The sequence below is a fragment of the Carassius auratus genome, chromosome 18 (assembly GCF_003368295.1).
Source record: "Carassius auratus strain Wakin chromosome 18, ASM336829v1, whole genome shotgun sequence".
NCBI classification, from domain to species: Eukaryota; Metazoa; Chordata; class Actinopteri; order Cypriniformes; family Cyprinidae; genus Carassius; species Carassius auratus.
The window spans coordinates 15,577,099-15,590,017 of NC_039260.1; the positions used below are offsets into that span (position 1 = coordinate 15,577,099).

Here is a 12,919-nt window from a genome sequence, read left to right on the forward strand (position 1 = left end):
TTGTTCTGCACGCTTGGTGAACAAACTACAGCTAGTCCAAAATGCAGCAGCAAGAGTTCTTACTAGAACCAGGAAGTATGACCATATTAGCCCGGTCCTGTCCACACTGCACTGGCTCCCTATCAAACATCGTATAGATTTTAAAATATTGCTTATTACTTATAAAGCCCTGAATGGTTTAGCACTTCAGTATTTGAATGAGCTCCTTTTACATTATACTCCTCTACGTCCGCTACGTTCTCAAAACTCAATTGGCAATTTGATAATACCTAGAATATCAAAATCAACTGCGGGCGCCAGATCCTTTTCCTATTTGGCGCCTAAACTCTGGAATAACCTACCTAACATTGTTCGGGAGGCAGACACACTGTTACATCCATAAATTCCTGTGAGTGCCTGCTCTCTCTCTCTCGCTTTTTCCCTCCCTGGCTGTCAATCTCTTAGGCGCCTCCCTTGTCTGCTGATTGGCTCTGGAAGCTGTCCGTCTTCATTAATCAATGTGACACCGACCTATCCAGTGCCAGTAAAAGTTTCCACCATCAGATAAAAGGACGTGCAAGGAAGTGAACTAGAGACCTTTTTGCTTTCTTGGGGTTTTGGCTGTCATGTTACTTGTTTCTTGATTTGATTTTTGTTTCTTTGTTTATGCCAAATTTCACTTAGCTTGTTTTAACCATTTTTCTTTTGAACCTTGCCTCTTTTTGATTTGCCATTTTGTTTGTTTTTGTCACCTTGTGACTTGGATGGCGTTGCTCTTTGAGCTTTGCTGAGCTTAGGCTCTAAGACGTTTACTCCTTACCCAAGAGGAAGGTGGATAGGAAAGATGTCGTGCATCTTCCATTGTGCAACATTTAGGTAACTCAATCTGTTTAGACACCCTAGGTAAGAGGTGAACGCCACCCTCTGTATGTTTGGTTTTTTTATTAGTTGAGAATAGGGAAGTTTATGGCGCCTGGCACTGAAGATTTGCCTTTTTCTTTAGTTAGGTTAGAGGTTTAAAATAAGTTAGAAGTGATTTTGTTTTGTTTCTTTCTTTCTTTTGGCGTCACTAGCGTCCTCTTTCTCTTGGGTTTATTTGTGTTCTTTTTGTTTGTTTTCTGAGTTGTAAATATTTGTATATATTGGTTGTCTCTTTAATGATTTATATTCTTTTTGGTAGTTATTTGGATTTTCACGTTGTACAATAAATCACATTTGTTGGCAGCCAGTGTCTCTGCATTGTCTCTTCCTGCCTCCATCAGGTTTACAGGTTTACCACAAGAATTTTGAATGTTACTCCTTTTACCCCTAGACCATTTTAAGAGGGTTGTATCACACACTCTTGCAGTTTAAATCTAGATTAAAGACCCATCTCTTTAACCTGGCATACACATAACATACTAATATGCTTTTAATATCCAAATCCGTTAAAGGATTTTTAGGCTGCATTAATTAGGTAAACTGGAACCGGAACACTTCACATAACACCGTACTTTCTACATCATTAGAAGAATGGCATCTACGCTAATATTTGTCTGTTTCTGTCTTATTCCGAGGTCACCGTAGCCACCAGATCCAGTCTGTATCCAGATCAGAGGGTCACTGCAGTCGCCCGGATCCAGTACGTATCCAGACCAGATGGTGGATCAGCACCTAGAAAGGACCTCTACTGCCCTGAAAGACAGCGGAGACCAGGACAACTAGAGCCCCAGATACAGATCCCCTGTAAAGACCTTGTCTCAGAGGAGCACCAGGACAAGACCACAGGAAACAGATGATTCTTCTGCAGCCTGGAATTTAACTACTGGTTTCGTCTGGTCAGAGGAGAACTGGCCCCCCAACTGAGACTGGTTTCTCCCAAGGTTTTTTTCTCCATTCTGTCACCGATGGAGTTTCGGTTCCTTGCCGCTGTCGCCTCTGGCTTGCTTAGTTGGGGTCACTTCATCTACAGCGATATCGTTGACTTGATTGCAAATAAATGCACAGACACTATTTAAACTGAACAGAGATGACATAACTGAATTCAATGATGAACTGCCTTTAACTATCATTTTGCATTATTGAGACACTGTTTTCCAAATGAATGTTGTTCAGTGCTTTGACGCAATGTATTTTGTTTAAAGCACTATATAAATAAAGGTGATTGATTCATAACTATACTAGTAAAAATGCTATTTGATTTCCTATAGAGAAATCGAACACACTATGTTTAAAAAAGATTTTGATTATGAATACATATGAGAATGGTGAACTTAATTTCTTTGAATTTAACCACTATGAACCACACCTTAAGATTAATTGTATTAAGCGTCACATATAAAACCCCAATTATATATATATATATTTGTGGTGGGCCGTTATCGGCATCACCGTGCTGCGTTAAAAAAGATGTCAAAATATCCACCTTGGAAATAATGCTCGAAAAAACTGTCAATTATTTCTTAAGTGAAAGTAAACAGTTGAGGGGAAAAAATGGGATGTGTATTATATTGGATGCGTTCATCATCTCTTAAAGTGACCGCGCCTAATTTAGCTACTGGCTGCTATAATGTTAATCCAAGAAAATGAAAACCAGTCACTGCTCTTGACTGAATTACTTTGTAGTTTTAACAGTCAAACCAAAAATTATTCAGATACCAGGTATAATTTTTGATATATATAGAAAAACTGTAATAATGTGAGAAATTTTGAAGGTGTCTGAATAAATGTAGGCTTGATTGTATATTTCATTTTTACATTGAAGACTATCCAGTGCTATTTTACATTTAATTATTTGGTTTCTGTACCTTGACACCTACAAACTTGAAAAAAACTTAAACATTGGTGTGAAACAGGCATAATGTTGTTAGCACCTTGTGCAATGTGGAATTAGTTAACAGCTTTTTCAAGCACTTTGTGATGCAGTTTGGAAACAAGAGATGAGCCCTTTTCTAATGTACCACCTAGCTTGATAAACCACTTCTCAAAGACTTACTGTTTGTCTATTTTATTTGGGTAACACACATATTCTGAATGCCTTCGGTAGAATTTGAATGAGCCATTTTAATCTAGATTAATCTAGATTAAAGAAAATTAATCTATGCCCACCCCTAATATATATATATATATATATATATATTTCAATTCATGCTTTGTGTGAAAATATCTTGATATTGGACTTCATAACACTTTATATGTTGTCTTGTACAGTTATTACAGAGAAAATTAAATAGCATTATGTCATTTAATAGGATACAATTTTACACCAGGTAACTGCATTACAGAAGATTCCATTTTGAAATAATTTAAACCAGAAATAGTTGCACAGCATTTGTTTTATATCATTAATTATCATAGAATCATTTATCAGCATATTATCTACTGCATTAAACCACAGTGTATAACGGGGTTATAAATGTAAAGCAGAACATAGTGTAGCCTTGTAGTATTTTTTCCTGGTCCCTTAAAAAGCATGCTACCCAGGATTACATATAGAAAGAAATTAAATTGATCTCACGGTCACATTCTTAAGAGGAACATGCCATTATTAAAGTTTGTCAAAGATTTCTCTTTGGACTAAAGATATATAACAGTAACCAGAAGTTCTATATTTATATATTCAAAATGTGAGGTTTTCCTTCTATCCTGATCACACTTCATTAATGTCAGTTCAGAAGCTAACAGAAGCATGGTTAAAACATCAAGAACAAATAAACTGAATATAAGACAAGTTCTGACTCTGAAGATCTTTGACAGTATTTGCGATTCATCCATCTGTCAGGTTCATCTACAGGTTCTGGGACTCCTCATGTTGCCGTTCCAGCATTCTTGCACAGCGCGGACATGTGGTCGAGTTATCATAGTAACAATCCCTAAGATAGATAGCGATAACAAGAAACAAATGAAGAAACAAAAGCTAAACTTAGAAAGACTGAACAGGTACTTGGATGCAAGCAATTCTTGTCACACAAGCTTGATTTTTTGCATTACTGCATTTTTTTATGTGCATTCAGCAGCTGCATTACAAGATCCTTGAATTCTCAGCATTGTCACAAGTAGTCCAGGTAATATGTGCAAAATTTGAGGTGCAACTTTTTCACAAAAGCATGAAACCTGGTAACCTTGTATAGTTTGTGGCCCTGTACATTTTCAGAAATGGAGCCATTGCAAAACACCTCATGGTGGCTATGGCCACCATTTTACTTTCTGCCATAACCACATGATGTACTTTGTGTCATATCTCCTTTACCAAACATGATATCACACAACAGACGATGTCTACCCCTATGCTTTGATGTGAATGGTGAAATCAGAAATGTGAGAACAAAATCACAGTATCTGAGTATTTCAGTATCACTGCATTTACAGTGGTCCATATTATGGTTTTTCTTCCTTTGAAAATTAAATATTTTATTCATTTAAAACAATAAAATACTGTTTTCAAGAATACAATAATATATTTCATATATATATATATATATATATATATATATATATATATATATATATATATATATATATATATGTGTGTGTGTGTGTGTGTGTGTGTGTGTGTGTGTAAATCATCTCAAGCAAGTGGATTTTTCCTTACCTCTCAGACAGAGTCAGGTAGGCAGTAGTACGTTTCCAATACATTCTTCTTCTCTCTCAACAACGCTTTAACATCAATCACAGAGGGCAATGCAATCGTGCTAACCAGCAGCTCTCTCTCTCTCTCTCTCTCACACACACACACACACTCACACAGATTAATAATATATATTATAAACAAGTGCAAGGTTTGTGCGATTCAATTATTCATATTTTTTCTTGTTGTTTTGATTTTTTGGTTAAAATGGAAGGATCTAACTTAAAGGGATTCTCCACCCCAAAATGAAAATTGTCATTAATTACTTACCCCAATGTCGTTCCAAACCCATAAAACTTAGTTTGTCTTGAGACTGTCCCATATACTGCCAAATAAATAACAGTGTCAAGGTCCAGAAAATTATAAAAGACAACATCAGAATAGTCCAACTGCCATCAGTGGTTCAACCATAACTTTATGAAACGACGAGAATACTTTTTGTACATGAAGAAAACAAAAATAACTTCATTCAACATTTTGTCTTCTCTGTGTCTCCCCACATCACCGTAGCACCATTTTGGACAATATGAGCTGAACTCAAACTGCTTATGCTCTTCTGTTTCAGCCACGCCACAAGGATACGTTTTCTGTGTGTATTTATGCTTTGATCTGAAAGAAAACAGAGCATCAGTGCAGTGTTGGCTGACACAGTTTGAGTTCAGCTCATTGTGGCGAGTGGGGCGGGGCCGAGAGGAGTGGGAACGAGGAGTGAGGCCAGGTGTAGTGATTGGAGATGAGCTGCACCTGTGCCCCACCGCCGGTATCGAGTCCCACGTAGAAGATGGAAGGATATAAAACTGGAGCGACTATAGTGAAGGACGAGAGAGGACCAGGCCTGGGATTTTAGTTTATGTTTTGGTTTTTATTTATGCGCACCAGTCGTTCGTGAAGGGCTGGTGCGCTGTTTTTGTGTTTATTTTGAATAATTAAATTGTTTTTTTGATTGTGCGCCGGTTCCCGCCTCCTTCTTCCCGACGACTATGGAGTTTTTATCATTACAGTGGTGCCGAAGCCCGGGAGAAGGAGGGACACTCTGCTGAAGATCGCCGCTGTGGTGAATCCGTGGTGCCCTCGAGCAGGCGAAGAGTGTGCCGCCATGGACGCTCGAGGCGTTGGGCTGGGGCAAGTTGCCGGGGACAGGTGAGCTCGCTGCCGGCCGCCCACGATATGGAGGGGCGGCTGCCATCCGTGAGGGAGCAGAGGGACTATCCGCCTCCACGAAGGAATCCGGAGGGCCAGGGAACAGGGGTCTCCTGCTGGCTGCCCAAAACCGGAGGAGCCATCGCCGTCCACCGGGCGGCTGAGGAGTGTCGTACCGTCCGCCGAGGGCCTTCCAGTGCCACCGCCAGGCACCGCGGAGGAGATCACCCAGCTGGTGGAGGGCCAAGCAGCAGTGCGTCTGGGAACCGGATTTTTTTTTTTCTCCCCTCTCTCGTCCCAGTTGCTCCTCTTTCCATCTCCTTTTCTCTCGCCTCGTCTGTCTTACCCCCTGGTTCCCGCAGATCTCCGTGAGCGGTCCCCCCCAGAGGGGGGGGGGGGGTAGAGCGCAATCTCGGGAGTACCCCCCGGCCTGCGAGGGGCGATGGGGGTATGTGGCGAGTGGGGCGGGGCCGAGAGGCGTGGGAACGAGGAGTGAGGCCAGGTGTAGTGATTGGAGATGAGCTGCACCTGCGCCCTACCGCCGGTATCGAGTCCCACGTAGGAGATGGAAGGATATAAAACTGATAAAACTGGAGTGACTATAGTGAAGGACGAGAGAGGACCAGGCCTGGGATTTTAGTTTATGTTTTTGGTTTTTATTTATGCCCACCAGTCGTCCGTGAGGGGCTGTTGCGCTGTTTTTGTGTTTATTTTGAATAATTAAAGTGTTTTTTTTGATTGTGCGCCGGTTCCCGCCTCCTCCTTCCCGACGACTATGGAGTTTTTATCATTACACTCATATTCTCCAAAATGGCGCTACACTGAAGTGGAGAGACACAGAGTCTTTTCTTTGGGTACAAAAAGTATTCTCGTCGCTTCACAACGTTGCGGTTGAACTACTGATGGCAGATTGACTATTCTGACGATGCTTTTCATACTTTTCTGGACCTTGACAATGTTATTTACTTGACAGTCAATGGGACAGTCACAAGCCTCCCGTTTTTCATCCAAAATATCTTAAATTGTGTTCCAAAAAAAGAACAAAGATTTTAGGGGTTTGGAATTACATGGGGGTAAGTGATTAATGACAAAATTTTCATTTTGGGGTGAAGTATCCCTTCAGTGATGTGTTCATGTTCCATAAAGGTGATGCCTGTTTGAAGAATACCATTTGGTGGCATAGAAACCATTTTACGCAAATTGATTAATACTTTTTCAGGGTTTTCTTCGATGTTTGAGGTATATTGAAACAGCTCTACCTAAATACTTTTCATGCTTTTATGTTGGACTAATTTCAGTTACATTGCCCACTCCCACCTCTGACTGTCAGTCACGATAGCCCTGCATATATTGAAAGCTGATTCCAAATCAGTTTTCATTCTGCTGGATCTATTTGCAACTTTTGACACTGTAACGCATCAGACGTTCCTGTATGCCATCACAGGATCTGCACTCCACTGGTATAAATCTGATCTCACAGGGAGGTCTTTCAGGGTTTCCTGGGGAGGAGAGGTATCCAAAGAACATCAGCTTCTCACTGGGGTTCTTCAGGAATCAGTTTTTTGACCCCTCCTATTCCCCATATACACTTCATCACTGGGCCACACATAAGTACATGGTTTCTCCTGCCATTGCTATGATGACACACAGCTCTATCTTTCATTTCAACTAGACAACTGAACAGCAGCTGCATTGATCTCAGGCTGCCTGGAGAACATCTTGGCATGGATATGAAGGAACATCACCTGCAGCTCAACCTGGCAAAGACTGAGCTTCTCATCTTTCCTGCCACTCCAACTGTACAGTATGATTTCAATGTCCAGCTAGGTTAGACAAAAATTATCATTTGATGACCGGATGACCTTCAAGGACCACACTGTAAAGACCCTTCTAAACAGAGCATGCTGCACAACTTCTTGTCCAGGCCCTTGTCATTTCTAGGTTGGACTATTACAATTTTCTTTGGGCTAAACTTCCATCATACACATACCCTGACTACATCAGACTTCGTACTTCTGCAGTTGATAAATTAAACTTTTCCCAAATACCTGTTGGGATAGGGCAGGTTTTGGGAAAAGAGTGATGCAGATCATGTTACCGATCATCAGCGTGTAACTGGGGAGGCCAAAGTTCGGCAATAATTGTGATTGTGTCCCCCTTGGATGCTCTCATGCAGGACCAGGTTAAGGAGGCAACAAAACTCACTTGATTGTTTTGTTTTAGCAACATACCTGTGTTTACAGCGGAAGTATGAGGCAGCTGAGCCGGTACATAACACGCGTCATAACCAAACATTATGTGATTGGCTTAAGGGTACACCAATGACTTTAAACTTCAGACAAGCACCCCGACCCCAGTAAACGCTTGTCAATTATGCCCATCTAGACTCTGTCTACGAAGCAAAGCAAAGTTGCAGAGTTTGGTATTACCAGGCTATCATACACAATCAAACCTCTACAAAAGATTAAGAACACAGCAGCACGACAGGACTTCACCGAGCCCATAAGGGCCCGCGTCACACCTTTCTTTATCTCCCTGCACTGGCTACTAGTTGTGGTTTGCATCAATATCAAGACATTCACCTGAGTGTCCCCACCAGAGTTTAGGGCTCTGACTTACCCCTTGCGCACACTAACATAATAGACTACTATGGCCCTAGAAAGAGATTGTAAAATAATTTGAAATATACTTGAGATTTCAATCTGCATCAATTGCATCTACCGTGATTTAATTATTTTGTTTGTGATTGTGCTCTTGAAAACAATATTTTATTGTTTTAATGATAAAATAATATATTAAAAAGTTTTTATTTTATTTTTTTTATTATTATTGATTGATTCTATTTGGAAGTTTACCAGAAGTTAAGTTGGGGCCACAAAAGCACACGTGTAAGTAAGTAAATTTTATTTATATAGCACATTTAAACACAGCGTAGCTGACCAAAGTGCTGAACAGAGTATTAAAAAAAGAACAATAATAATAAATAAATATAAAATAATAATTAAACAACATGTAAGACATGTGCACAAACTTTTCTTTATGCCACAATATAGACCATTTGAAATGCTGTGATACTGTGATAAGAAGAAAATCAAAAGTAAATTTCAGACTGCTCAGAACAAGTTGTGTATAATTATTCTGAGGCTTCATCCACAAATGCAGTTGAATAATAATCATTTTAGTTAAATAGGGTTTTTAAAAGTGGCTAAAAGGGTAATTTTTCTTAAGTTGATGATGGTGTACAAAATATTACAGAGAAATGTTCCAAATACTTGTATGACTACTATGTTTTCGTAAGAGATGTTCATGGTTTTCTACAAGGGCAAGGATAAATAATATTTTAAGTTTAATTGGAAATAATATTTTTTTGTATTCTAGCGCTGTTGCTTGGAATGAACTGTCTGATTGCTTAAAACAAGTTCAAGAAGAGGGACCTTTTAGAAGAGAAGTTAAGAAATGGCTTTCTTAACTATGCTTCTATAAGTTTTTTAGGTGATATGTTGATGTGTGTTGTTTTGATTTCATTCCCATTATGAACTGCTCGTCCATTTTTTTTAATATAGAGGACCACAATGGAAATAAGCCTGTGGCTTTATTGTGTATATCCTCGACATTTAAAAAAGAAAAATGTGTATGAAGGGGTCTTTTGGGCTTGATTGTACTTGTTTTAACTTTTATTGTCATATAAATCAAATCAAATAAAATACTCAGATACTGTGATTTTATTCTCACATTGCTGATTTCACCATTAACTGTTCACCTGATCAGTTTATGTAGTTGCATGTGGAATCATTGTAATCATTTACCATAAAAACATAGAAGTAGACATCACCTTTTCTGTGTTGTGTTTTCTGTCTTTTATGACACAAAATACATATTTTAATTATGACAGAAAGTAAAATGGCAACCACAAGGTGTTTTTATGATTTCTGGATATGTTCAGGGCCACAAACTATACTAGCGTACCAAGTTTCATGCTGTTATGAAAAAGTTTTTTTTTTTTTTTTTTTTTTATATGACCCAGACTTTTCTCTTTAAGGTCAACTTCTGTCATGGCAAAGCAACTGTGAAGAGAGCAGGTTGGAAAAGTCAAATACATTTACTGTATATCTACCTTGAGGTAATTTGCTATTAAAAGGTACAGACATATGAAGGTATCTGCTGTCCTCTTATAAAGATTTATTTACAGTCACACATATTATGTATGTATAATGAGACTCCTTGTGCTACCCCTATAGGGATAATTCACCCAAAAAATTAAATTAAGTCATTTACTCACCCTTGTGTTGTTTTAATGTTATATGCTCTTCTTTTTTCAGACTACAAAAGGATATATACATATATTAAAATAATGTCCCGTGTCCACAGAGACCAATGGTCAAGGTCAGGATATTCATTAAATAATGTTACATTTCTGATTGTTTTTCACCAAACCCTATCATACAGTATATCCACAGAACACTTGGCACATGTCACCATTCTGTGATACTTTAGTGTGGTTGACCTAGGTATTGCAGTCCAAATTAAAAATATTGGAGGGTTTTTTTTTTTTACACAGGCCCCTCCTCCTCAAATTTGACGCACAAGCAGGTTGCCAAATTAACGGCACATAAAGTAACGAGCACACTTGATACATAAAATGAAATACACTGTGTTTTCTGCCAACTGGCAAATCGAGGTGCTGGAATATAATTGGGTAAACTGGCAGTGAGCAGGTTTTATAATCCAAAAATAAGACCAACATTCTGGCCGGGAACGCACATTTTCAAAGGAGAATTAATGACGGTAGCTTTTTTTTTTTTTTCAGATAAATAAGTATGTTAAGTTATCATAGTAATATCATAGTATTTTTATGCTTTTGTGGAGTCAAAATCTTATATATTGTTAATAATGATATTAATTTAAAATTTTGGGTGAAATATCCTTTAAAGAATCCTTTGAAGCAGTGGTTCTCAATTCCAGTCCTCGTGAGTCCCTGCTATGTTAATACATCTGATTCAGATAATCAGCTCATTAGAAGTGAGCTCCGTGGATGAATTGTGTTCCGACTGACATGGTCCCTACACAGTGCTCATTGCTCCCTACTCCCTGAGCAGGGGAAATCTCTTGAACTACACTTTGGAATGTATAATCACAGATTTGTGCTGCACAATATCCTCAGACATTGACATCATAAACCTTTTTGGGATATCCTGTGATGTCCACTTTGCAGGGCACTTACGTTAGAATAGAACAAACATCTGAAGCCATAAGAGAAAAATACAACATGTGCAGAGCAGGGGGTAGTGAGTTCTGGAATTGAGAACCGCTGTCTTAAAGTATTTGCTTTAGATTCCTTTAATTTATGACATATTTATGTGTCATTTATGCCATATTTTTATGTCACATCTATTTTAAAATAACGTATTGTTTCATCAATCAGATTCTTTCTGTTTATTACACAATGCTCTATTAATACAGATCTGTTTTTCTCATACTGTATATGGTAAGGATTATTATGCTTATTTTGACAAAATTATTTTATTAAAATTATATTTTGTGGCCAAGATATATTATCACATTGCCACATGTTATGGTCACAACAAAATTTAATGAACCAAACCTTTCCTTTCCAAGGCCCCATAGCAATGCATATACTGTAGCTAAGTCGTGGCCTAATGGTTAGAGAGTTGGAATCCCAATCGAAGGGTTATGAGTTCGAGTCTCGGGCTGACAGGAATTGTGGGTGGGGGGAGTGCATGCACAGTTCTCTCTCCACCTTCAATACCATGACTTAGGTGCCCTTGAGCAAGGCATTGAACCCCCAACTGCTCCCCGGGCGCCGCAGCATGAATGGCTGCCCACTGCTCCGGGTGTGTGTTCAAAGTGTGTGTGTGTGTTCACTGCTCTGTGTGTGTGCACTTTGGATGGGTTAAATGCAGAGCACGGATTCTGAGTATGGGTCACCATACTTGGCTGAATGTCACGTCATGTCACTTTAATGGTAAATGGCAATGTACTGTATTTGATGTGTTCAGAAACAAACCTGTGGAAAACAGCAAAACAGTCATTACAGACGGAGGTGTGGTTGTCGAATGGGAAGAGAATGTCACCCTCTTTACACAATTCACACATGAAGCCTTTGGCCTGGCATTTCTGATGGAACAAAGACAGGGAGATTTGAGACTAAAAAAAGATGTTAGAATAGTAGCACACTCACACATATCTAAACTAATTTAACCTTAGAGGCTACTTACTTTCAAGGGGTCATACCATGATTACATTAGACATAATTCAGAGCTGAGCTGAAATTGCTGGAGTGGTTTGTTTTACAGGTAACACTTTAGTATAGGGACCAATTCTCATTATTAACTAGGTTCTTATTAGCATGCCTATTAATAACATATTGGCTGTTTATTAGTACCTATAAAGTGGATATTCTGCATGATCATATTCTACAACCCTAATTCTACTCAATACCTAAACTTAAAGGGGGGAGGGGGGTACAATGGTGTTTTGTGTATTCAGAGTTGTTCACAGTCTTAAAGAGATGGATTCTCATGCAAAACATGGCCGAAGTTTTGCAAAAGATTTTTGAAGAATGACTGAGAATTTCTGTGCCAAACATGGTACAAGTTTCGGCTGTTTTTTTTTTTCGATCGTGGATCTAATGACATAGACGAGAACGGAAGTCCTTATATGAGCATTACTCCCAGAAAAGCGTGCCCGTGCACACACATTGGCCAGAGTAGAGCGAGTCCGCGCATTTCAACATGCTTCAAAATCGTCGGCAGTGCTGCATAGGATTTGTTCGAGAATGCCTCCAAATAAGTGCATTTTTGGATGCGAGGAAAAGTTTACCGTGTTCAGCTTCCCCAAGAACCCAGCGTTACATGAACAGTGGATGCATTTTGTTTTTCCGTGGCAGCAACGGAGTGTATCAAGTGCATTTGTGTGTTCTGGTCATTTGAGTGATGAATGTTTTATAAACAAGGCCCAGGTCGACGATGGATTTGCACATCGTTTGCTATTAAAACATGGAGCCGTCCCTGTGATAAAAGATCCCATTCATGTAAGTACAACTGCATCAGATTTCTGTATTTTGTTGGAAATCAGCACATAAGTGAACATATGTTAATGGAAACAACACAAAACATCAGTATTATAGCTCCACTCACCTCCGGGAGCTCGGCTTTTTCTGGAAAGAATTGGAAA

General features: G+C 39.1%; 1 protein-coding gene across 5 annotated transcripts in view; it reads right to left on the reverse strand.

Moving 5' to 3' along the window:
• Positions 1-3,188: 3,188 nt before the first annotated feature.
• The window catches only part of def8 (differentially expressed in FDCP 8 homolog), a 110,555-nt gene continuing 100,824 nt past the window's right edge, over positions 3,189-12,919 (reverse strand). For 3 of the 5 annotated variants that reach the window (XM_026287788.1, XM_026287789.1, XM_026287785.1), the window contains 3 exons: positions 11,751-11,860; positions 10,005-10,045; positions 3,189-3,830 (listed from right to left, as the gene is read on the reverse strand). In XM_026287788.1, the coding sequence (XP_026143573.1) occupies positions 3,742-3,830; positions 10,005-10,045; positions 11,751-11,860 (240 nt within the window). In that variant the 3' untranslated portion in view covers positions 3,189-3,741. The remainder of the gene's footprint in view (positions 3,831-10,004; positions 10,046-11,750; positions 11,861-12,919) is intronic. The other 2 variants (XM_026287787.1, XM_026287786.1) reach the window with 1 other exon arrangement.